Here is a 26,725-nt window from a genome sequence, read left to right on the forward strand (position 1 = left end):
TGCTTGTGGTGGTCCGTATTGGTGCAGGATCCTCCTCCTCCTCCTCCTCCTCCTCCTCCTGTGTCACGCTTAAACTCATCTCCCCGCTCTTTGTAGATGTCCGTCAGGTCCACGTGCTCCCAGTGAGGCGAGTTCTCCTTGGCCCGAAACTGGTCCAGGTAGAAGTCCCGTAGCCCTTCCTTGTCCCTGAAGTAGCGCTTGTGGTCAGGCGAGCGGGGCGGGCGCCGGCGGTAGGGCAGCTCTATCTCATCAAACTCCCCCCGGGACTTGGCAGAGGCTGGGCGCTTCTTCAGGCTGTCCTTGTACTGCTGCTTCCGTCGTTTGGCTGCGTTGCCCTCGATGTTGCCGTAGGTGACTGTATGAGTGGAAATGTCAGAGACGTCCGAGCGGATCAGGTCGTCATGGGTCCCGCTGCCCCCGTAGCGGTCACTCTTGAAGGAGAATTTGCCGTAAAGGTCACCCAGCTGGCTGTGCTTGGCAGGGGGTAAACCCAGGTCCAAGGGTTTCTTCCCAATGGATCGTGACTGGGCGTTGAAGGGCGGGTTGTCACAGTCGTAGAGCCCATCAATGGAGCTGGTGCTGCCAATGCTGTGGGGGCGGTGGTGGTGGTGGTAGTGGTCCTGATATACATTGCTGTCCTTCAGCTGCAGATTGCCAAAGGTCCTTTCCACCTCACTAATATAGTCACTAAAGAGGTTCTCCTCGCAGGGGGGGTTGTTGTATGACTTGCAGTCTGAGTGGGTGAAGCTGCGGCGGTGCTCAGAGATATCGTAGACAGACGACTCACGGCGGATAAAGTCCAGGGCACTCTGTGGTGAGCCGTTGACCCCTGACAGGTTGGCCATGTTCTTGGCTGTCCGAAGTAGGCGGAGGATGTTGGAATGGGTGTTGTTCATAGTCGCCGTGGGAGAGTTCATTGCTGACTGGCGTTCCTCGATGGCCACGCCATGGATGCAACTGTAGATACCCTGAAATGAGAGAAAGTAGGAAGGTGAGGGATCCTGCAAAGACTACACGAAAGGAGACTTGGATGGAGAAGCACTCTGTGCAACAACAACATGTTCCTATAGGACAGCAAGGTCTGTCAGCCTTCCATCATGAAACACAATCAAATCAAATGAAATCAGAACCCTTGCTCTTCTGGTCCTCTCTTGCCCCTCACATCTTTTCCTTCCCTTCCGTTCCTCTTCCTCTGCTGTGCTTCATGTCATAACTGTAGGATGCAGGAATATTTTCTTACATTTGTAAGAGATATTCAAATCTGGTAGGTCTAACATGGAATTGCAAATAGGGAAAATAATATAATTGGGAACAAAATCACAGAATCTCTTTGGTTGGAAGAGACCTTTAACATCATTGAGTCCAACCATCAATCTAGCACTGCGAAGTCACCACTAAACCGTGTCTCTAAGCACCAGATCAACATATTTCTTAAATACGTCCAGGGATGGTGATGTCACCACTGCCCTAGGCAACTGGTTCCAATGCTTGATGACTCTTTCAGTGAAAAACTTCGTCGTAATATCCAGGCTAAACCTCCTCTGGCTCAACTTGCAGCCACTTCCTCCAGTTCTATTGCTTGTAACTATGGAGAAAAGGCTGACTCTCTCCTCTCTCCAACCCCCTTTAAGGTAGTTGTAAAGAGCAGTAAGGTCTCCCTTCAGTCTCTTTTTCTCCAGGCTAAACAATTCCAGTTCCTCCAGTCACAACTCATAGGACCTGTGTTCCAGACCCTTCATAAGCCTCTTTGCCCTTTTCTGGACACACTGCATTGCCTCAAAGTCCTTCTTGTAGTGAGGGGCCCAGAACTGAACACAACACTTCAGGTGCAGCCTAACCGGTGCCAAGCACAGGGGGACAATCACTTCCCTACTCCTGCTGGCCACGCTACTTCTAATACAAGCCAGGATGCCATTGATCTTCTTGACCACTTAGGCACGGTGCTGGCTCGTATTCAGCCACCTACCAACAAACACCCCCAGGTCCTTTTCCAACATGCAGTCTTCCAACTACACATCCCCAAGTCTGTAGACTTCCATGGGTTTGTTATGACCCAAGTGCATGACCTGGCACTTGGCTTTGATGAACTTCAGAAAAAAACCCCTCAAAAAAGACATCAAGACAAATGATTCTGTGTGGATGAGAGGAAGAAAGTCTGTTTTGGCCCTTGAAATTCAAGTGGGCATCAGTGAATCAATGAGATGGGAGCTATCTTAAAAAGAGAACAGCTTCATTTGTCATAAACTTAGCTACATTAATCACCCGTGCAGACTAGAAGAGGAAACAGAGAAAGAGCAGGACTGTCGAATAGGTATTTAGGTCTTCTGCATCTGGTTGAGTGAGGTACAAGAGAGTTTTTAATTGCATTCTGTTAAATTTAACAGTGATAACAGGCTCCAAACTGGCATCCTTGAAAGCAAAAGTCCTCTATTTAACCTCAAATCAGACAGCACAAGTGCCTGATTCCTCCACATTCCCCACTAGCTCCATGACACAGTCTCTTTGCAGTACCCTTAGGAGCAGAAGGAAAGGGGCTCATTTATTCCCTCACCTACCAAATGGTGCTTGCTGATTAATGTCAGTTGTGAAATGGACACCATCCCATCATGTTACCATCTTTTCTCAACAGCTACCACATGATTAACAGTTTTCAGACTTTTCACCAACATGGCCCAGGTCTAATAGATAAGTCCAGAATGAAAGAATCTGTACTTATCTAAGGATCATCAAACACAATCCCCCATCTCATCTCCAGACTAAACCAGGTTAGAAACTAACAATATAGAAGAGAGGTTGTGCCTCTGCATTCAAAGGGCTTTGTCATTTCTTCTCAACAATATGTTATGCAGCAATTATATACTCCTTGTACAATCAAGGTTAATTCTGTTACACTGGACACCAAGGTCAAAAATGCTGAGATTTGACCTCCATTAAGACTGGATCAAGAGATTGGACCAATGGCTTGAAAGAAGAAAAAAATGTTCCAAATGGGACACTGGTAGCTACACTAATACCAGAAAGATGACTCAGAAATGACTAGGATCTGCTTTAAATGTAAGTATTATACCCTAAGGCAGATTTGCATAAAGCAATTGCTAGGTTTATGTGGTCATCCTCTCTGGAAGGATTTTTGCATGGTTTAGGGCATGACTTTTTATTAGGGGCTTCTTACTGCCCATGATAGCACACTTCTAGTTAATGCAAGGTCAGCTGAAGAGCTTTAATACAGAGGACCATGAAAACTCCTGAACATCTAATTATGTCATTTTCCATTACTTGACTTACTGTCCCCAAATTTGGATAGTCACAACTCACTTTGGAGGAGCAGACAGTTACAGTTAACTTCCCTTTATACTGCATTTTCATTTCCATGTGAAATTTCCATTTCCGTGACCATAATCCAGCAGAAACCAGAGATGTCACAGAAAAATATTAGATGCTCTTGCAACATTAATAGTGAAAAGATGCCAGTCTTTATCCTGCAGACCACCACTCTATGCCACCTGTGTGCCAGACAGTCTTGGTGGGTTTCCCCACCTCCACTGCCTTGGCCTGTCTGAATAAAGCCTCTGTTTTTTTCCCGCTAGCTAAAGATACTCACCCTACTGATGGAGAAGACCACACCAGGCTTGCCAGAACAGACACCCATGAAGCAGTGGCGGAATTGCCAGTAGAAGAGATGCTCACAGATGAAGGTGATGAGACTGAGGGCCATGGCTGCTCCCAGCATGTAGAAGACACCTGCCATGTTATCTATATCCAGCTGGCTGCTCATAACCTCGTTCTTCTCATTGTGACAAATGCCAGTGAGCCACAATGCTTCCAGCTCCTCCATCTCTCCTAGAAAGACAGAGAGAAGGAAAGAAATGTGTTAGATAGGCCTTCAACAGGTAAGAGCTCGTGCTGGTGCAGATTAAAAGCAAGAAGCTGGCCTAAGGTAATTTCTAGTAGCCATGATCTTTGTCTGAATCAACTAAGTCCAGGAAATATCCTGACTGTCCTTCTGAGAGAGGTAGGTGCAGTTTGTCACAAGGGAGGCAACAGGATTTTTCCACAGTCAGATATTAACCACAAAAAGCTGTACCACAGGACAGAGCTATCACACTTGCCAAATGATTAAGCAGTGATGTCCTGAAAAAGTTATCCACCAGTTGACTGAAGACCTGGCCTCACAAACTTCCACTTTCATACTAGGTCAATGAAGGGAAAAATCAGTGACTGTATCAGTAGACAAAAATGAGTCACTTCTAAATGAAGCTATTATACATTTCCAGATCAAAATTCAAAATGTTGATGTTTTTTAAATCAAAATGTCCAGCTTTGAATTTGTTTCTATCATATCCATAGCTCATTAAAACTAGGTGCAACGTTCCCAAAAATATTTGTGCATTTTTACCTGGTTTTCTTCCCTTCAATTTTGTGCAAATTCAATATTTCTAACCTCTTTGACCAATCTAAAATATTACTAATTTGTATCAGCTAGGAACAAATGTTCTGTAGTCTAATTTCATACCCCACTTATTTCCATTATGGTATTTTCATGAGGGGAGAGAGAGAGATAAACACTCACACACACACACATACTGAGACATGTAGAAACAACTAATTTTGCAGTTTGGCAATTCTTTTCATGCTGCCAGATTTTCGCTTTCAACCTCCAGTCCAGTGACAGGGCAGAAAAAGTCCACATATATTTATGTGGCACCATGGCAGAGTCTTTAAAGCTTTATGGAGAACTTACAACTTTTCCTGAAATAATACATATTAGGCCGTTCAGGAGACAGAACACCCTATCCATCAGGTGGCCAATTTTCTGCTGAAGTGTATCAGAGCTATGTTCTTTCCATATTTATTATACAATATGTCATTTTCAGATTTCAGGAAAAAAGAAATACTCATAAATAAAATAAGGTATGAATTTTATTTATTTAAATAATAAAAAAAGACACAGCACCATGTAATATGGAACGGAAAGAGAAAGCCAGGAAAATATTTTCTAAGAAGGAATTTCTTATGCCGTGAGCAATTTTTTTTTTTAATAATAGCAGTTTCTCTGTAAAGAGTGAGATAAACTGGATAACTATAATATTCTGATTAAAAACTCACTCCAAAATATGTATGGCTTGATCCTGTCTAGAAGTATAAGCCATGGAATGACCATGGAAAGTCCAGTTTAATTAGTGGATTTGGTCATGGTAGAACTTCAAAGGTAGTGAAAAGTTCATAACAGAAATCTCATTTTCACAAGACATTCTTCGTACAAGATATTTTTCAGACACACATCCGAGCTGGTTCTGTGAACCTTTTATGGGTTTGACACTGCTTTTGATGATACTGCTACCCTGCGTCAACAACATAAAACAAGTGACATTCTCACATTTTTGGTGTACTGCCTCTGACAAACCCTTGTTAATAATTTCCTGTTCTCAACTCAGATCTGAAGCACCACAGCTAGGAACTTCTTACACACAAAATTTGGTGTGTCTTAGGAAAACTCCAACTCCTCTTTTTCTTGCCACTCACCATCTCCAAAAAGCTGTAGAATGGCAAGATCAACCTGGCGCTTCCAGCCTGAGTCCTTTTGGATGGCAATGCCATAGCCGGTGGAGGCAAACACTTTCCCACTTCCAATCGTCACCAGTTTGCAGCCTTCATCTCTGCCAGCCATGTAGTTCAGCACTGCTGCATCATAAATGAAAGCATCCAACTTCCTGCACAGGTGCAAGAAACAAGAGAGGTTTAATATAGAAAAGATAGAATCTGTATGAGTTCAAGGGTGTTCTCAGGTGACTAAGGCAGAAACAAACCTCTTCAGATAGACTACAATAGGTAGCATCTTCACCCTCATCAGTTAGCTAAAATCTGAGCCTAGAGACTGCTTACAGGTGAAGCTAGATTATAAATGAGAACTGCCTGTTTCTTTCTGACCTTTGATAATCATAATTTCTTATCTGAAAGAAAATTTGGAATACAAACATATTGCAAGATAAAGATGAATGAAGAGGAAGTTGAGAGGATCTATAGTCCTAAGAATAGCTTGTACTTCTGTGCAGTCTTTCATCTCAAAGGAACCAAAAACGCTTTATAAAACGTATCAATATTAGATAGCAAAGTAGGGGTTGGAGTAAGAAAAATATTATCTCTGATTCAAATTATTGGCATGACTTAGCTGAGAAAAATGTATTTTTTTCAAATCAAATGTAGTCAGGATATAATGTTTAACTCCTCAGTTACCCTGAAAACCATGGCTGGATCTTTACCAGTATCAAGTGGTCATGATAGCAGCTTTATGATTTACCATGCTGAGTAGCTTTTTGGTACAGAGTGCTTAGCTGAAAATCACAAGAAAAAATCTGTTTCAACACAGAGAAATTCCCATTATGGGCCGGGCTGGGCAGGCAGCACAACAGACTGATGAGAGCATTCCTCTCATTGCAACAAATTGATTTGAGTGTGGGGGGCAGTCTCAAGGGGCTGCATCTTCCACATAACCAAAGACAGACAATGAGTAAATCCTCCCACTAAATCTGGAATGAAGTACTTTCTGATCAAAGACCAAAGACCTTCCACCTTGCACATTCTCACACCCACGCTATCGTTTCAATCCACCTCCTGCACATATATTTCCAGTATGGTGATTATATCAGTTCAAGTGTGTATCTGTGGGGAAGTCTGTCCAAGGGTGAATATGAAGCCAGAACGACATCTACCGCAAGTGATGAGCTCTATTTCATCCATATATTTCCAGGACAGAGCATATTTATTTCCTGGATGATGACTATCCTGGCAAATGTGCCCTCCCAGGATGGCATCCAACAATGGTACAATCATTTATAGTGGGCTGTGTGTCTCTGAACCTGGCAAACAGGTTTAGGAATATTCAGTCAATCTCATAATTAAATTGGCTGAACATCTTCATTCGTGCTTTGGAATTAATTTTCTCATAAGAGTGCAACACGAGTGTAAGCAAGAATGGGTCTTTTTCATTGATGCTAGGCTCTGACAATCAACATGGTCAGCTCTGGGAGGAGGTCTTTAATTATAAAAGACAAAGGCCTGCAAAATGGTGTTGTAAGTTAGCTCCTTTACAGATTCACTGCTATTAAATTAGGATGAGCTGTTCAAACATACTTGTTGCTAATGATTTCTCCCATGTTTCTCAGATTACCCAAGGAAATGCTCCCCTTTTACCTACTTCCTTATTATTCAAACAACATTTTTTTCAGCCCTTGATACTAAAATATTCTACAGAGGAGCTACTTCCATACTGTTTGCTTCAAGCTCAAGCTCACCTTCCATTACACTACATTAGCCAGTGATACACTGGAGTGGGATTAGTCTGACAAGGATTGTTTTAGCTTCCTGATTAACATAATCTTTTATACACAGAAGAAGGGAAAATAAAGGAATTTCCCATGACAATATAAATGCTCTGAAAAAAACTTTGTCCGCGGAGGTGTGTGAGCTTTTCCTGTGTATGCTTAAGGACCCATCAGAAGCATCTTGATGAAGCAATATACACAATGGCAACATACACAAGGATACAGGAGATACTTTTTTTTAAAAAAAAACAGTCTTACAATCAGAGTAAACCCAAAAACTCTTATGCAGATGTCAATAGAAACACCCAGCTAAGAGAACCACAGAATTATTCCCCTGTGCTGTGCTGTGTGTAGTCTTGCTATACTTTTAACCACGGAATGAAAATGAAGGCTCATTTTCCAAACCACACAAAAGATTTTCCAGACAAGTATGCAACGAAGTCAGGTTTCTGTGGTAAGTAAGCATGGAAGAAGAAAGCCTCACCCAGTCTTCAGTGAGAACAGTGCATCATCCACTCCCCTCTGATTGAACTTCACCATGTAGCTGTGCATTTCAGGGTAGTTGTTGCGAATATTCCTTTCTGTACTGCCATTGGGAACTGTCCCAAAGCGGAAAGGGGGTGAGAAGTCGTTGGGTTTCTGGAACTGGAGAGACAGAAAAAGAACATTCCTCACAATCTTTCAGTGAGAACTAGTCCTCTGACTGGGAGAATACATTCGCCTTGGAAGTTCTGATTTTATTCTACTATTATCTAGAAAGTATTATTGAAAAGATATTTCACTCTTTTCAAACACAAACATCTCTTGTTACTGCCTAAGAACCAAGAACAGCGCAGTCTTTTTGTCCACTCTGGATTAAGTCCAAAAAACATCCAGTGATTAAAGATTAAAAGGAGGTTAGATAAAAGGAGAAAGGAAAAAGAAAAAGGAAAAGGTAATAGCAGCTTTGGAACACAGTCAAGGAAAGATTGTCAATAAAATCTATGCGTGTTTTATCCACAAAGTGTCATTTAGTTTCTAAAAAGTAGCTTTTCAGTTCTGTGGATAGCTTTGCACTTCCTGGTTCTGACTGAAGCAGAAATGTAATGAGGAGTGATGTCTCTCAGAAAATCTCACACCCACTTCACCAAAAGAACAATCAGCTTTCAAACTTTTGGGCAAATATCCCAAATGAAATGCTATTAGTGGCTGCAAGTGACTAGTAACATTTGATGCCCAGAACAAAGCTGGCAGAATACTCCAAACATTTTGCTTCTCCCAAGAAATACATTCATCATAACATTCCTCTACAGCTGAAAGGCTATGAGATTTTATATGTCACTTGCTTAACTCAAGTCATAATCAATGCTCTCTGGGGTTTTATGAGCAGAAAAATTTAGACTGTCAATTATCAAGACTGCTTAAAACCCCAGAACCAGTAGATGAGAAGGAACACAGAATTGTAAGTTAGGAACTCAATAAGCAGTTCAGAAAAAGATGCAAATGTAGGTTAGATGGAAGGAAGCCCCTTCCTCTCTTTATGCATATCATGCAGTAGCTTGCCTCGTGCTAATTCTTGACTCCCAGCTGTGACTATATATTTGGATGATCCTGAGAAGCACACTGAGCAAACGTTAATGGTCAGACCAAACCCATTTAACAGTGACAGTTCACCTAGCACATGAATATAGCAGCCATGTAACACAATCTTCTATGGTGGAAATGTAGCTGTCGTCTACAGCTGTAGCTTAAAAACCTTGAGGATGAGCCTTAATCTTGAGTTCTGCTCAAAATCAGTTTGGAACTTGGCCAACTCATCTGAGGAGGCCAAAGTCACTAAAGCAGTGTATCTCATTCATAGTATCTCAGCAACAAGGCCAAACAGGAGCTATGTCTGTGGGTAGGTGAATGCACCATTCACATCACTTGTGTCTGTGTACCAGTCAACTCATCCGGCTGTGCAAGGAATCATCTCTTCAGTGTGGATGGCAAGACGGGCTGGCTTGTACATGCACACATGAGTATATGAGAGAGAACACACATCTTACTGCTTTAAGCAAACAGAAAACATCAGGACTAGGTTTTGAAACACAGGTTGGTACATAGCAAAAAAAAAAAAAGAGGTTTCACATAGCATAAAAGAGGAAGTAAGGTGGCTCTTAGAACCTTGTCACATCCACTAGGGATGAAGACAAAATCATAGCTATCAAAACCTGTAACGAAGGCAAACTTTGACGAGAGAAAAGTCACTGCAGTGTGCTAAAATTATTCTTTTCTACCAAGCTGATTATAGCAGCAGCTTAGGGAACTCATCACAAGAAGGGCATTGCTGTACCAGGAGTAAAGGAACACAGTCTCTTCCCTGTAATGCTAAAACAGGAGTTTGCATATTTCCAGAGAAGGAAACCATGCTGATGGCTTCTACAAAACCACATACTGCGCACTCATCATCCCTTACCCCCACTCATTCCTTGGTCAGAGAAAGTCTGAAAATGCAAATTATTCTCTACACACCGACATGCACACACACTTCAACCATAGCCTGGTGGGCGACAAGACAGGAAACAGTCTGAAAGAATGTGTATGAGACCTAGACCAGAGATCTTTAGCTTGAATGCCTAAGAGGAACACACATCCCCAGCCAAATGGTTTGGTGTTTGCAAAGCTGAAAGGAATTGATGCCCAGATGACTTCACAGTCCATGGAGTCGGAGGTAAGCAGAGAACTTCCCCACATTTGAAAAATAATAGTGGCACATGCACGCAGCTTTCTAGCAGGAGATGGCAGGTGGAAAATCTCCAACGTTGCTAAGCATTAGGTGGGCACAGCTCAGCCCAGGGATGGAGGGATCCCCAAAGTGCTCCCTGGAGCAGAAAACTGCTGTATCTTTCTGAGTTCTCTTCTGCTCCACACAGGTCATACTGAAGGATCAGGAGGATATACAAGCCTTCTCAGAAAATATATGGAACAGATGGGTAAAAAGTGTGTCATGGAGCAAAATATGTGGAGGAACTGAAGAAGACACATAAGGAGAAATGTTATTTGACACTGTTATAAAAGAATTCAGTAAGGAAAGTCACTTCTTTGGTTTCTCCCAAGGTCTGTGGGTGGGCCTGGAACAGAAGTATCAGCCCCAGAGAAGCAGGGCACTTCAGCAGGCTGGTCTAGAAGGAGACTGAGAGGAGACAGGAGCTGAGGCACAATGCAGGGGCCATTCCATGGAAGCAGCCTGTGCAGAGGTAATCTCAATGTCTCAGTAAATATTGACAAAGGAATTAACTACAGATATTGACAGAAAGGATCAGAATTTAGATTAATGACAGAACACTCCCATCAATTCATGTAAATGTTTCTCCTGCCAGAGCCCTAAGTCACAAGTACTCTACCCCAGGCATCTGCAAAGAGGAGCCCTATGATGCTCTAGCAAAAAATTGTGGTGATAACAGGGGAAGGGAAGACAAGAAACTACACCAGCTGCTGACCAAGCCCAGCTGCAGAGTCACAGGGAGCAGCAAACAGGGCTGTACAGGTCCACCACACCTCACACTTCCCTGCAGCCGAAGCCCTGTTCTGGTGCCCAGCTCTACCTACCTCAAAGGGTGACTGACTGGGAGGGAACCCAAGGACTTCACTGCAGTTCTTCTCCCAGACAGCCCTGGGCACAGGTGTACCGCATCTGCAGCCTCCAGGTAGCTCACCATGGGGCCTTGGTCATGAGATGTTCCCCTTGTACCCAAGGTGATGTGACACCTCTCCTCCATGAAAGAAATCCCTTACGGACCTAGCTTCGCATCAGATGTGGGGAGGAGGTAGTTACTGGAGATGGGGGTGGGAAGCAGACACCAAGTGTGCCTGAAGGGCTAGGGTAGCTCTGGGACATGAGATGTCTGTGTTCAGAGTCCAGCAGCTGCCAGCCTCTTCATCCTCTCACTCCACAAATTGAAATCAAGAAACATTAACTCTAAATCAGACCACAGCTTTGGGAAAGTAGCCTCTCAGAGTCAGAGAGTAGAAATCATATCTTCCTGCTCCAGAGAGCCATAAACACACAGGCTGGGGGCTATTAGCACATTCTGAGTGGAGAGCCCCTTTCCCGCTCCCCCCTGCAACTCGCCATGAGAGCTGTCGGCAGCAGCAGCTAGAGCAGTTTAAGTGACTTGTCTGGCAGAGCTGTTTCATTAGCAATTTGGAGCCGTGCAGCGCAGAAAGCAGCATTGTTCTCAGATGTTCGAATATCAATCTGCATAATGAAACAGGTGATAGGAGCTATTCCCATTCAGGCAGCCGCAATTTGAGGGGATTCAGGGATGAGGGGAAGGGGTTATGTCTAATTGGCCACAATTAATTTGATGAGAATCTTTTTTTCAATATATTGTCTATCACCAAATGGTTCCTACAGAAAAGCGCATCTGCACTTATTTATCTGTCTGATGTAGGCCCTGTTTACACTGTAAAGTGTTTGCCAATAGCATTGAAAGCAGTTTTCCAAACTCAGCAAGCTCTCACAACAAAAAGGCTCTTTTTTATCAGTCGATCTACTTTTACACTGCTTTGAAAAAAAAATAATCCCCTGCTGGATAACATAATGAGCTGGCAAATCCTGATGTGAGTGAAGTTGTGTGTGTGTGTGTGTGTATGTGTGTAGTGCTTTACCCTTACACAGCTTCTCCGGGAGGGCTCCTTTCACTTTGTAAGGCCCAGACTCTCAGTTTAAATTTTCTACCACAGGAAGTTCCTCAGCTCTGACCCACAAAAGATAAGGTCCCTGTGCTCAGCTTCTTTGTTAGCTGCAAGTCTAAAAGAGATTAAGACCATGTTAGATTCTCTGGGTTCAGTTTGTTTCCTTAACTGTGAAATGTCAAGCTGAGATGCCCCAGAGCACCCCAGAGACCTGGGAGCAGGTCTCTCATGGCCCCTGCGTCACATTTGCCAGACATCTGAGGGTATTTTGGATACTCTGGTGCAGCATCTACATTTTCTCTAGACATCTACATTTGCACAGCTGAATCTAACCACTGGACCATTTGGCCCTCAGGACAGCTTTTCCCACCACATCTACAGAGCATCAACCACTGTGGGTAGTAGACAGCTCAAAGTGCCCACCACTCTCTTGAACTTGCCCATCAGGGCATCAGTCACAACATTTTGTGCAGGCCCCTACTCTGCTTGTTCTTCTTGCAGCCATACAACCAGCAGGTATCTATTGTGGCACAGGCCAAATTTCTCTAAACAAGATGGTATTTATTAATGAACTGCAATGTAAGATTTAGTGACATCAGGCTAGAAAAGCAAAGTCCATGCTCGAGTGCATAACCTTAGCACAACCTCTTTGCATTGCCCAAACATCCTTGATTGTCCCCTCTTGCTCTGGTTGAGCCACATGTCACAGCTTGCACCTTTCTCCATTGCTTGAGAATCCAGTCAGGATGTTTCCACGGAAGTTTCATCCAGAACTTGTTAAAAATTAAAGAGCTGGTCAGTGGTTTTCAGGTCTAACTCCATGGTAGCTCTATGCCTACACTAAGTCTTGACAGACTATGCATGTCCAGAGCGACATGTCTTGTCCTAGCTGCCTCTGTTTCAGCCAGGATATTAACTCTTTCACAGCTAATGGATGACTCTCAAAGACAGGAGGCTCGTCCTTTTCATTCTCACAAAATATGTCATTTTTGTCCCCAAGCTACATCATGAACAGTGCCACAGAATCACAAACCCTCAGAAGATGTCTACTCTGTCCCTCTCTTTCTAGTGTGTTTCTCCTAGACACCACTATTCCTCATAGCTCAGCCTGCTATGGAAGATGTCTGCTGCTGGAGACTCCCCTGTTCCCTGGGCAACCTATGCCAGGCCTTTGGAAGTTCTTCCAAGTATCTGAACTAAAGCCTTCTTGCTGCAATATTTTCAGTTATCTTCACCATGGACAGGGAAATGAGAACAGTATCTTCTTTTTTGAAGGTGCATTTTAGCTTTTTGAAGACTGTCAAGCTATTTCTTCTCCATGTTTTTGCACTGGGGCTGAAGAGTCGCAGCTTCCTCAGCCTTTCTTTGCAAGCTCTATTATCCAGACCTGCAACAACTTTTACTGCTGTCATCTGACTCTATCCAGTAGGTCTTTCCTTGACTTTCATTTGGTTGGTGATACACTCTCCACCATCCCAAGAACAATCAGATTAGGACCTAAAGATATTGAAAGATTACATTAAAAAAACTCACAGCAAGGCAATTAAAAACATTGCTGTTGAGAGTTAATGCTCAAAACTACTCTCCTCAGTGCCTCTCTACATTATATCCTTTTCCCTCTGTCCTTCAGTCTTGTCATCTGCAGCTTGTGAGTTCCTCAGAGCTGTAACTCTGTCCTGATCTGCATTCAAGTGGTGACCAGTTCGTTTCTGGAATGTCAATTGTCACTGCCAGCACAATCTTCAGGGCTTTTACAGTATTATTTTCTTTACCCAGCTTGCTCATGCACATAGGTATATCTACACAACTGTGCCCCATCACCTGTCCTGGTAGAGGAAGATCTCCAGACTCCCAGCGTGAAGCCTGCTCTATTGGTATGTTGGTGCAGGACACTTCTATGTTGCTACAACAGCATCCCAGCTAGGAGTGTGCCAGCCCAACAGCATAGGCAGAAAATCACACTGCAGACCTAAGTCTTAGCACTGGTACAATAATCTGTTAGGAGAGCAGACTAGAGAAAACTGTGCTGCTCCTTGCTCCATTACTCATAAATCTTTTGTACAGATACTTCTCAAGCTTCATTCCTAAAGTATCCCTTTCCCCTCTGCATAGTCACCAAGTTTTTACATTATAGACACTTTTTACTCCCAGGGTGGAACTCTATTTCTAAGTGGCTGAAAGTTGTCAGATCCTCCACTTACTCTACCTCTGATTTCCTCTCCTCTGCATTCCCTTGCAATACCACCCTTCACTTCCTCAGCAGTGGCCGGGACTTCTCACAGCTCAGAATCCAGTCACCACATCAACTCTTCCTGATTGTTGTGCCCAGCTGCAGCAATCAGCCCTAAGACTGCACTGGCAAAAAACTAGTTTCTTGGCTTCACTAGTCAAATGGTATATGCCTTGATTTATAATCAGGGAAAAAAAAAAAGTCAAGGAACAGCATCAAATTCAATATGTCAGTTTTGGGAGGGCATAAAAATACCTTGTGCTCCGTCAGCCTTTGACTTAGTGGTTTATCTTATTATTCAATACCCGGTGATGTTTCAAATTCTCTGGCCTTGCTTTGCATAGTGCTTTCACCCATGAATTCCTCTAGATAAGTGTGAGGAAGGAGTTATCAGTTAGTGCAGCTGACTGCAGGAAAGTTGGCAAAGAATTAGATTAAAGTCACTCTTAAAGGAAGATGGAAGGTGGGTCAGACCCACAAACAAGATGAAAAATATCTATGAATGTCTGGTGATGAAAAAGGGACACGTGTGGGTCAGGGAAGGGAACAGAGCAACCTAGGGACAATGCAGAGGTGAAGGGGGCTGTGCAGTTGAAAGCAAAAGAAAGGAGTTCAAATATAGCAACTTTAAAAATAGTTGCCCTTGTAAAATAACGGAGTTGAAAGCAGAGATCCAATTGGTGGAAGAAGCTGCCATCACATACAGTTATTGCCAGAGCGGTGCACACAGTAGGATCGTGCAGCCTACTTGCAAGGCAGATTACTGTGTGCAGACCTGCTCTGTGCCACTTCTACACAGAGCAGAAGACTGAAAACCTTGGACAGTGCAGCATCGTCCCAAACAGATGGCTTTTCAGCGGTCCCACGTCTTCCACAGCCTACATGGCCCTGCTGGGACCACACTGCCTTTCTGTTGACCTTTCAGGTGTTACAGATACACCAGGCTTGTTGGGCCACTGCAGGATCAGACCATCACATGTGGACAGAGTCCACCCACCATCACTAAACTGTGTGTCACAGGACACATTTGGCAGGCTACAGGCTTTGAGTCAGCACACTCTTAGGTGTCCCTCAAGCTTGATCAGACTACTTGTAGTGGAATCACTGAGCTTCACCAGTCAGAGATGAAAGCTTCTTTCACAGCCCTAGTATTAATAGGTGTAGTATCAAGTGAGAACAGTCATATCTGCTGCAATTAAGTGGGCTATGGGATCTCAGCTACACTACATTTAACTTTCATTGACGTGCATTTAGAGAATGGAGATCATCTGTTTATCCCAGTATCAAATCATGCCATGTATTCTGTACTTGGAAGTCAGCTTCCTTGGAAGCTAAACACAATGGGGCAAAAGGCATCTACTGGCTAATCCCAGGCAAGCATAAAACAGAAATTAGTGAGAGAGAAAGATGCCCGTTAGTACATTCATGTTAATATCATTAGAAGTGTAGATATGCATTCAGAGGGAGAAAATTAACTGATGAAAAAGACCTTGAGAGGAGAGGTGGCAGCTAAGTACAGAGGAATTTGAAATCTGCTTTATTTGCACATGAGACAGCTGGTTAACAAATTATGAAACGCTCTGAGAAATTCAGAGGATGTAGTTTAGTGGGAGAGCAATTCCATTTTTCATCCATTTTCACTAAGAAATGTAGGACAGAGCCTTCTATCTTCTGAGCACTAATAGCAGCCAATCTGTTTCAGCACCTTGTATGTGGGTACTAACCATTGGGCAGTAGGGTGAAACCCCGTGCAAATCTGGCAAGCCTCCTAAAGACTTCACTGGGGCCAGAACTTCTAATTAGAAAAGTCTAGCCATCGCATCAGTGCAATTACTTAAGCACTCCTGTAGGCAGGGAGGCAAAGCAAAAAGCAGGGCACTCAAGGAAGGGCAGCTGGGGCATCTCAGCACTGTCCCAGAGGTGGGAGATAAAGCCCTCCTTTAGCCAGAAAAGCTGCCTCCCATCTACATGCAGACAACAGCAGAGGAATGAAAGCTGTACCATTCCCTTGTGAGTCCTGGGGCACTGGAGCAGATATACCTGAGGTAAGCAAACTTGATGGGCCACCAAGACTCAGTGCAAGTCTGACCTTGAAGAGCCGAAGGCCCTGGAGAAGTTCCTTTCCACCAGGCAAAGTAAAAATGCCTGGGAAGATAGAACAGCCCAATATTTATCAAGGTATGTATGTACGTATAAGTACAAATGTCACAGTCATTGAGCACAAACAATGAAAGGGGGTGAATGCTGTAATTTTTTTAAATCCTGTAGATCTCAACCTCCCATCCCCTCCCCACCAGCAATTCAGCCCTGATCATTCAGATGAAGGAGGCCAGCTCTCATCTCTCAGCCTGCCAAATCCTGGTGGCAGAGCCATTGTCTTTTACTTGAGTGCAGAATGCCAAGTACATTTACAGCACCATATAAATAATAAATAAAAATATTCATTGCTTCCCTCTCCACTGACTTATACTGATGTGAGAAGCAGGACAATCCTTTGCTCCCTCCTCCCCTTACGTAACTCTCTAAAGACAGCTTTTTCCAGACTGCCAAACAATTAGCACAGAAGCAGCCAAATTTGCCCAGGGCTTCCAAAACCGTTAGCTCCAAGGGATGGCTAAAAGGAAGATGAAAAGGAAGAGTCAGTGGTGGCTGTGGCCTGGGAAATGTCAGGACAGTGCAGCAGAGGGGAATGCAAAAGCTGCATGGAAAGGATCATGCTGCAGCTCCGCAGCTGACATCCCTCATCTAGAGACTCCCATCCATGTTGTCGGCAAAGCACAAGGGGTTGTGCTTCTCCCTTTCCAGCAAGAATGAATTAAGACTATGGTCTGACTCTGCGTATCCCCTTCCCTTGTATCTTACCTGCTTAGCCTCCCAAACAAACTCCATTTCAACTAGGTCTAATCCCGGAGAGTCCCATTACAAATTTTTACTGCCATTAATTCCTTTCAGAACAACAGAAGAGAGACAATCCTGAAAGACTGAGTCAAGGCTAAAGCATATCACAGCCTCCTCACTGCTCTATGCTACACAGCGCTGAGCTTAAAAAAAGAGGGATAATGACAAAGAAAGTAGGACTGAAGCAGGGGGAGAAAAAACATGCTTGAAAACCCACTGACTTTAAACATTTATGGCCTTAAAACTACTGAATCACTTTGTAGCATACAGGCACAGAGGTTTGTTCCAAGCATCTCAGAAAGCATGAAAATTGTGCCAGCGCAGAATAGCTAATTCTATGATAACTGTACCCATCTACAAAAAATAATCTGAGATCATATTTATGTACACAATAAATGTAAGTCACCAGTTAGAAAGAACTATTACTAACATACAATATACTGTAACTATTTAAATAGCTACTTATTAATGCAAAAACTTTAGCATAATGTGTAATTACACAATATATACTGCACTATATAGCATTTGTAAATAGTTCACGCTATAGTATCTGATGATTTACAAAGAAGTGCAGAGAAATCAGCAGATTTTAAAGCATAAAATTTCAGATTATCAGATCTCGGAGTGTCCTACACTTCACTATGAACCAGTGTTGTTTATATTAAGAACTAGTTGGTACCACTAATGTTATATACGAAGGTCATATTTAGGCAAAAGACTGAATATGGTTCAACATATTTACAGGAAGATGTACCCTCAGAGAAGTACCGTGGAAAGAAATTCAACTCCACTGTATTATGTAAGGTTTGGAGGGTCAGAGACTTCACTATTTTTTGGGAGTTTTTTTGGCCAAGTAAGGTACAGTGGACTCTACACATTTTTTTAAAAAGGCTTGATCTATCACAAGAGGACAGATTTGGAAGTGGCACGGTCTTTCTTCTGTCTAGTTAACTCATATCTTCACAAAGGTCTCTTGGCAATAAAAATCACACTGCCATTGAAAGGAGTGCATATTTTCTGCTTTTTGGACACCACCATGTAAAACCTCCTTTGCATCGTGCAGAAATGTGTGAAAGTATCACACGTTTGTTCATAGTAAATGTGCAATCCTGTGGAAGATTTGCACTGCCTTCAAGCCAGCCTGTTAGACAATCTTCCCCTTACAGGCCTTTTAAGGTACCAGACTGACCCCCACTTTTGGTCCCCTTGGAAAATTTCTCGTTGACAGATATACCTGCTCTTTGTTTTTCCTAGACTTCTCTGGAGGAGGTATTTGTTGTATAAAAGCTGCAAGCTCAGAAAAGCATTTAACTTCAATCATGTGAATAATAGCCCATTGACTTTAATGTCGCCACTCATGAGCGCAAAGTTAAGCACATGCTTATGCGTTCTGCATATCTGGGATCCTTGTCTAATTTAGATTTAATGTGCCGCAGAGTACAATGTGGGAAATAATTCATTTTTCATTTTCATGGCCAAGCATCTACTACTGCAGAAATACAGCAGATCTTTTTTTGCAGATTTTTCAGTGAGACTTTTGCTTTGTATCAGTCTGAAATCTTTCATTCACCTTGTAATAATGTGTGTTGTTTTGTCTTCCAATTATCTCCTTGTGCCCTTTCCCTTTGCTACAGAAAAAATCATAATTTTCCTCTTTTTTTAAAAAAAAAGTAGGTCAATTTTTTGAGTGGTGCCTTTAGAATAAGACAAGTCAGAAATACATGTCAGAAATATCAAAAAAAATATTTTGTTTCAAGTATACTAAAGTGAGCTACTTTGGCAAATGTCAGAACTTGCCTCTGCCTTCTAATGCTCTCTCCAGATTTTTTTCAGTAAAAATATTGGCCAGTTTTAACTCCAAAACTTAATTTTTTGGAAAAAAAAAAAAAGCATATCTAGTTTAAAAAATTGCTGACCTATGCTGCATAGAGAAAGGCCCTTTGTCCCAACATTTCATTAACATCTCAAAAAGCAAATATGTCAAATGTGAAATTTCAGCAATCTATCTTAATTTGCAGGCATGCAGAAAACCATTTCTCTCCTTTTTATGTCAATTACAAAATTACCATTTTGATACTTTATTAGCTTCTTTGACATTTCCAACTAATTTATAGGCATGGATACTTTTTTATTATTATTATTATTATTAACCTACTGCATTCTAAATTATTTTATTTAAATGCCCTGCTGGCTGTCCACATTTGCTTTCATTCTATTACTACTGTATATGAATGGAAATTACGTATAGCTATTAGATTATTTCACACATTAGTTCATTTTATATAATCTTTCCTGTATTTATTGCCTTCGTTAGACTGAAATACCGCAGGCGCTTGTTTCTCTAATGTGTCTGAAGCTCTCCCGTTATTGGAAATTGGGTTATATGTCCTGATTACAGTCAGATGAAATCCAGACCTGTGAGCCGACTGCAGCATTCTGCGACAGGCCGTCTTACCAGCAGGGCATTCGCAGGGGGTCGGGGCTGTAGCAGCCCCCCACAGGGAACCCAGATGGATGCAGCACAGCGACACGTGAAAGGATGCTCAGGCTGGGCTTGCCGGCACCGCTGCCGAGGGGAAGACCTCCGGATGGGAGGTGACTCAGCCAGCACGGCTCTGCTCCTGCCTGTCAGGACCACATCCAGCTGCTCGGCTGCACAAGGTGGACCGGTGGCACAGGTGAGGGTGCTGGTTTGGCATCTGTGTAGGAGGAGAGGGGTTCAGCACGCTGTGAGCAGAGGGAGCTGGAAGGGAGATGCTCTCAGAGTACATCTTTGCCTGCAGGACTCACAGGACCGGTGCTGCTCTCGGGGAGGAGCGGATTTCTTCTCCCTCAAACTGCGCGGTGTTAGAAGATGCAGCTTGATGTATGACTTAGTAGCTGCAAGGGTTAACATAGGGGAATTAACAGCCCTCAAGAGGTGGGTTCTTGGCTCAGCTGTGGCACCGGCTGTGGCCCAGCTGAGCACAGAGGGGTGTCACTCAGCAGGGTGAGCATCACCTGGGCCAGAGAGAGAGTGGCAGAGGTCACTAAACTCAGTACGGGGAGCCTTCAGCCACCCCCAGTCCAACCTACTACTCCGGCACAGAGGTATCTGCTCCATCCCGGCTCAGACAGGCCTGCTCAATCATCCACACAGCACAGCGGGGACGTGACGTTATTCACTGCCTTGCATGTCATTAGGAAGTAAATGCTGGGGCACAGCCAAGACACCATTCAAGTCCTGAGACAGCTGGAGAGTTTCAGCCTCCTTTTCCAGGGAAGTGGCAGATCGGTAGCCATAGGCACCTCTTGGAGCAGCTCTTCCCAGGCAAGGTTCAAGGAAGAGGGTCCAAGGAGACCCTCAGGGTGGCTGTCACAGGGTGTAGTCAGCCTGACCTTGACGAGCATTCCCCAGCCAAGCACAGTAATGGGTTTTGTGAGTGCATCTGGCATTTTGGCTGCTGTACAGTGCCAGTGGGACACCTTCCCCAGGTACTGTCATGCCACAAAGACATTTGCAAGTAGAGCTGGATCTAGGCAAGTAGGAACAATATTGCTTAAAATAATTAGCTCTTTGCCTGTCATCTTGGATTACATTCTCTGTTGACACCTTGTGCTGGACCCAGCTTGCTCTTGCCAGCTGATGCAGCAAGCCAGGCAGTTGATCCGATCACTTCTGGTGTGGACATCAGATCACATATTGGAGATAACAAAGACTGGAAGCTATAGTAATTCCTCTCGGCCACCTGGCATTGGACAGAGACCGCTTCCCTTGAAATTCTGAACTGGATAATTTAAGCAGGCAGGAAAAGAGATATAAAGAACAGCACACCTCCATGCACCCTGCATCCAGTGCACTGAGGAGGAGAGTGGTAAGCAGTAGGAGGGATTTGGAAGAGAGATAAGAGAAAATTTAGAAGACTGAATTCCTCCCAATCCAGAGCATCTTGAAGCATCAAGACAGACGTCTGGATGGCTGGTCTCAAATTCTGGAGGGCCCTCTGCATGTTCAGAGAGTGGAAATCCATGAGCACAGTAGATCAAGCTCATTTACCATATCTTTTGGATGGCGTTAGTTCCACCTGTCTTTATTCTCTAGAGGCAGCAGTTGGCCTTCAGTTTTTACCAGCCAATTTTCATCTCATTCGAGATGCTCTGGTAGATTGTAATTTCACCCAAATACTGTACGTGCACTAGCAGCTGTGCTTGAGGCATACCACAACGATCTGAAAATGTAGTGTGGCCTTTCTCTTCCCCAAGAAATAGAGCACATATGCTTTAGGATACAAAAGTAAACACATATATGTTGGCAATGAAAAGCAGAAGAAAATGACCTCAATCCAACACACACAGGTGGCCCTACAGTGAAATCGACTAAAATAGGCCCAGAAACTTGTATCCAAAGGCTCTGTGAAGCTCCGGGAGTTACCGCTTTCAATTGATATTTCATGCACATATCTCTGCAGGTATGAAGAATATCTTGAAAAACATGAGAATAAAATCGCATCTCTCTCCATGAGTCTAGGCACAGCCTGAAACAATAGATCACAGGTATGAACTACTCCATTCAGCTCAGACAGTTGAAAACCTAATGATGACAAACTAATGTTAACTCTGATAGGGCTGGCTGGTTTGGAACAGTGTCTTTCAGTCTGAGGGAGTCCACAGCTTCCGACGAGTCTCTGCACCAACCTCCAGCTGATAGAAAAGCATCCCCCCCAGAACCCCCTCCTCAACACAGCACACTGCAAATGTGGAGACAGCATGAAACACATTGAAGCTGAAATTAAAATAAATAACAGGAGCACTTCTGCATAGATTGTTTTATTCTGTGTCATATTTCATTTCACAAAAAAAACCCTGACAAAACAACAAAAGGGTAAAAAAACTCTTAAAAATTAATTGACCAGAGAGTTTCCATCCTGCTGCACAGGACACTATACACAGGGGGCCTGGCCACAATTTATTTCTAGACTATCATGGGAGACACAAGAGATAGTAATTATAACCAGTCCAGCAGCAGCAAACTGACACTTGCAGTCCTCTTCTTGCTGCTATCACAGATAGCATTTGTGTGACCTATTGGTACTTGGTTGCCCTACAATGGCATGACTCCTAAGAAGCCCCAGTGATTGAGTAACAAATTCAGCACAGGCAGTTAAGCCTCACAATACACAATTCCTTGTGAGTAACCTTGCTGGAAAACAAAAATACAGCAGTGTGCAAAGCTTCAGACCGTCCTGAAGCAGACAGTGCTACCCTGTGTGCACGAACAACCTCCTCAAAATCCTCTGTGCAGAGCCCAGCAAAAGCAAATACTCTGCAAGGACAAAATGCAGTGCATGTAAACAAGGCAGAGAAACACACTCTGAACAGGAAACAATTTCTTGTGCTAAGCTTCCAAAGACCTCGAAAAAATTACAGCATAACCTCAAATACAGGCAACACTAAATCATCAAAGACATGCTGATTTACCCCCATGGGCAGAACTTGTCCCCAGAAGAAACTAACAGTCTAATGGCCAGCAGTCTAATGGCCATCATTCCTGCAAAGAGATAGTATTTTATCCTGAAAAAAACAGGTTAAAGCCATTACACACACCCTCCCCAAAAGCTCCATTAATTCACTTTCTGCTGACAATCAAGGTGTGCTTTAGGATCATGCAAGCAAGCACAGATGAGTTCTGTTTTTAATACATTCCTGAAACACTTTAAACATGTGAAAATGCAACTGGATACCAATGAAGTGTAATTATGCTTTTTAAAGTAGGGACTAAGGCTATGATGTGACTCTGAAAAAAATCTAAACACTTTCCCAGTAAAAGCAAAGTAGAGAATATGAAACAGCCTCTTCTGTGGAAAAGGCTGCTTTTGGGGTTCGGGTAGATCCATTACCTTTTTGTCGCTCAAGCCAGACACCTGGTCCACGTATTCCTCTTGGATCATGAAGGCAGCCAGGTTGGCAGTGTAGCTGGCCAGAAAGATGACAGCGAAGAAAGCCCACACCGACACCATGATCTTGCTAGTGGTACCCTTGGGATTCTGCACTGGCACAGAGTTGTTGAAGACCAGCCCCCACAGCAACCAGATAGCTTTGCCAATGGTGAAAGAGGGACCTCCTGGCTCTAGAGTGATTGAGAAACATGATCCCACAGTGAGCATCTCAAAGTGGTCTGCATTTCTATTCACATTCACATCTTGACTTGAGAGTTAAGAACAGTATCTACTCCCACATGTGAGATGAATGTCTGCAGCTGCGCTTCCCTGTGTTCATGAAACCACATCTCAGCAAAGTGCGATCCTGAAAAATTATTTTTTTGAAATATCTTCAGGCTTCCTTATTTATTCTGTCTCAAAGATTTCCGCTGAAACCTTGTACAAGGGCTCTTTTTGTCTCTGATTGAAGTATCTAAAAGCCCAAACATTCCATTTTGGTTCAAGTGTTGTCACCAGAAATAGAGTTTACTCAGAAAAATTCTACCCTCATTTGTAGCTATTCAACAGTGATGTTGTCCTTGAACTTCCAGCATATACCTGGGCAAAATATGGTCTTCGCTGCAGTTGTACAGGTGCAAGGAAGAGCACCATCTGAAATAACAGAGCTCTACAAACATCTCTGCAAGAAAGTTTCATTACCCAGCCTGCTGAAGATACACAAAACAGAGAAGAACAGATCTCCTTCTCCCTACGTTCTGTGTCTAAGGCACATAGCAATAACATATACTTTGGTCTATCTCAGAAAAATCAGCAGTCCTGCCCCAGACAGTCCAGGGGCAGATCCAGCATTTTAAATGCTGCTATGTTCCTCTTATTCACTTTTCAGCGTGGAAGCTTGCTCTTACACCAAAAGCTATGTGTGCTCATGAAGCACTAGGACTGAAAACAGGTGAAATCCCGCCTGCCTCCGAGCATTTCCATATCCCTAGCATATGCTGGTTCCATTAGTGGGAACTCAAACCAAAATTTGCTTGACTTGAGCACAAGGGGTTCTGTCAGGGAGACTGCAGACACAATTACTCCAATGATCCTGTTTCAGACACTGAGAAGACCCTCAGGGTGAGAGCCCTCTGGCACAGTTCAAGGGTCTGACACTTCTCCAGCAGTGCCAGTCTGGTGCTGCAATCTTTTGGGTTAGCATCCCATGTTCTGTCCCCTCTGTTGGGTAGGCTGACTGGTGCCTGTGGTTAGGGTTGGCTTCAGCAAAGGACCAAAAAGGAAGAAAGATTTGACACCCCACTTCAACCCCCTGAGCAGCCAGTAGCATAGGCCATCTGAAAGCACTAATTGTGTTCCTCTAAATACAACTGAGAGGTACAAGGGACTCATTTTGCACCTTGGAAGCTGCACAGCAACTTCAAATTGGAATCATCACCTGGCAAAACTGGAGCCTCAGGATGCCAGGAAGAAAATGTTGCTACAAGAAACAGAGTTTGGCAGTCCTTGTCTTTTTACTTGTTGTAGTAGTAGCTTTATATCCCTCTTTACCTAATGTACTAAGACACACAGGTGCAAGGCCTGCAGATCATCAGTGGAAACTGTAAGGTGTAAGGAAATCTTGAGAAGTTCCCTCCTAAAGCCTTCGCATCTCCACTGACTGCCTCATGTGCTTTCACAGTTACTCTGTCAGCCACAAACCAAAACTGCAATGGGAGCCTCCAATCCAAACCAGTGACATGGAATTTTTCTGACCTCTCTGACTTTGAGTGCCCCAATAACAACCCAGCATTATTTAGGGGCTATATCAGGGTATGCCCACCTGACCCTGGAGAGGAAATCTTGGTGTCCATATAGAGAAAATGCAGGTGGGGAATGCAGGGTTATACTGTCATAGACTAGTTCAAATATAGCCAAAGTAACATTAGTCAGTGTTCATTACCAAACAAGCATTGCAATCTCTGCAGCAGATTTCTACATCTTCACGTTATATGCATCAGAGATAATATTTGCCATACTGGTCATACTTACTCAGAAATATTGATAGTTGCAGCTGCAGTTCAGATAACTTAATAATTGCACACCTCTACTAAGAATTGCTTCCAGTTCCACATCTGTATTACCATCTTTCAAGGTAATCAGATTTAACAATGTTTACTTATGTCTACAGATCCATGTGTTTATGATCAGTTGCTGTAAAGGCCCTCCCCAGTTCCAAGTTAAGAGAGAAGTTCTCTGCTTCCCTATGTACATGGTTCTGCCTGTATTCTCATTTTCCTACTTCTCTTTAACATGGATGGCATAAATTCCCTTAAAACACTAGGTTGGGGAGTAAATGAGTGCATTTTCCAATAGCTATCTCTCCCCCACTATTCTGAATGGACCAACAAACCCTCTGGGGGGTTTGAAGGGCTAATTCATCAGAGGGTGATGTTATGGGGATGGCAGAGGGCTCAGCTTGCTAATTGTCTTCACGCCAATGAGGCAAAAAAAGTCTGTCACTTAGATTGTCTGTCCATCTTCTCTTTAACTCATTGAGCTGTCCTCTGAAGATGAGAACCACAGAGACAGGTCAGTCATTTGTTCCCATCTTTCCTGCTGCCCTTGCAAAATAATCCATCACTCACTCCCAGGAAAATGAGCTTCCCACTTTCTCAGTCAGCCTCAGCAAGCCAGAGAGCCAAGTAGGGGAGGGACATGCCCAGGTGACAGATGTGGAGTCTGGAGGACATAGCACTATGCTGGGAGGCCAGAAGAGTGGCTTGTTCTCCAGGGAGACATAGCACTGAAGGGTGGATTGACAGCACCGAGCCCTCTGATTGTCTCAGAGAGCACAGCACTGTAGGCGCTGCCAGCAGCAGCTACCAGGAACCATTTTTGCCTCAATGCAAAATGAGTTGGAGCTGATGCGTGCTTTAGAGATGAAAGGCGACACAGCTCCGTTTCCTGAGCCAAGCAAATTATCCATTATACACATCTGCTCTCTTCAGAGCCTTTTTTCTGCCTCCATCCCTGCCCTCTTTAGTCTGAACGCAGAGCTCAGAGCAGGCTAGATCCGTGTTGTGTTCATGGTGAAGGAAACACCTCGACAAAGGAGCCAGGATTGGAAGCAAGAGAGGATCATGGCAAGGAGGGACAACCCTTACCTCTGCCATCAGCAAGGCACCGATTATAGCCCACAGGGCTGAAGTACTCAAAGACAAAGACGGCCACCGCAGAGATGATAAGCAGCATCACAAACATCATCACCCATACGTCAGCACTGAATGGCTCTGCAGAGGAAGAGAAAACCATCATGAAAGATGTGATACACCACCTCACTCCTCCCTCACCTCCTTTGCTCTGCAGAGCACCTGAGTGAGAGTGTGGGGGGTCAACTGGGCTGAGGAAAAACAGAAATTACAACAAAGCCTTTTACACAAGTCTGAAAAAGTTCTTGAACTGTGATAAGTGTAGTTTTTGTCTCTTTAATGACTGCATTCCTTCTTACTGTTACACTTGTGACACATGGCTCCATCTGGAACTACACGTAGCCATTGTGATGTGCATTGATAAAATAAAATGCATTGATAAAAGATTGTTCCCAGGAAGTCCTCCAGCACCATCTGGAGAGAGTGGGGAAAAACAGGCAGAACTGGCAGAATTTCAGAAAACCATCCAACTTTCAAGATGCTGTTGAGCCAAAGAGCATCTCCAAATTT

The 26,725-nt window shown here is 43.6% G+C and overlaps 1 protein-coding gene across 1 annotated transcript in view; it reads right to left on the reverse strand.

The window, feature by feature from the left end:
* LOC104275758 (glutamate receptor ionotropic, NMDA 2B-like) overlaps window positions 1-26,725 on the reverse strand; it is a gene marked incomplete at its 5' end in the record, with an annotated part of 30,301 nt that overhangs the window by 938 nt on the left and 2,638 nt on the right. Inside the window, 6 exon segments of the mRNA XM_009871803.1 lie at window positions 4-968; window positions 3,602-3,840; window positions 5,524-5,711; window positions 7,807-7,967; window positions 22,986-23,215; window positions 26,171-26,296. Coding sequence (XP_009870105.1) covers window positions 4-968; window positions 3,602-3,840; window positions 5,524-5,711; window positions 7,807-7,967; window positions 22,986-23,215; window positions 26,171-26,296 — 1,909 coding nt within the window.

The sequence above is a fragment of the Apaloderma vittatum genome, unplaced genomic scaffold (genome assembly GCF_000703405.1).
Source record: "Apaloderma vittatum isolate BGI_N311 unplaced genomic scaffold, ASM70340v1 scaffold19656, whole genome shotgun sequence".
Lineage (NCBI taxonomy): Eukaryota > Metazoa > Chordata > Aves > Trogoniformes > Trogonidae > Apaloderma > Apaloderma vittatum.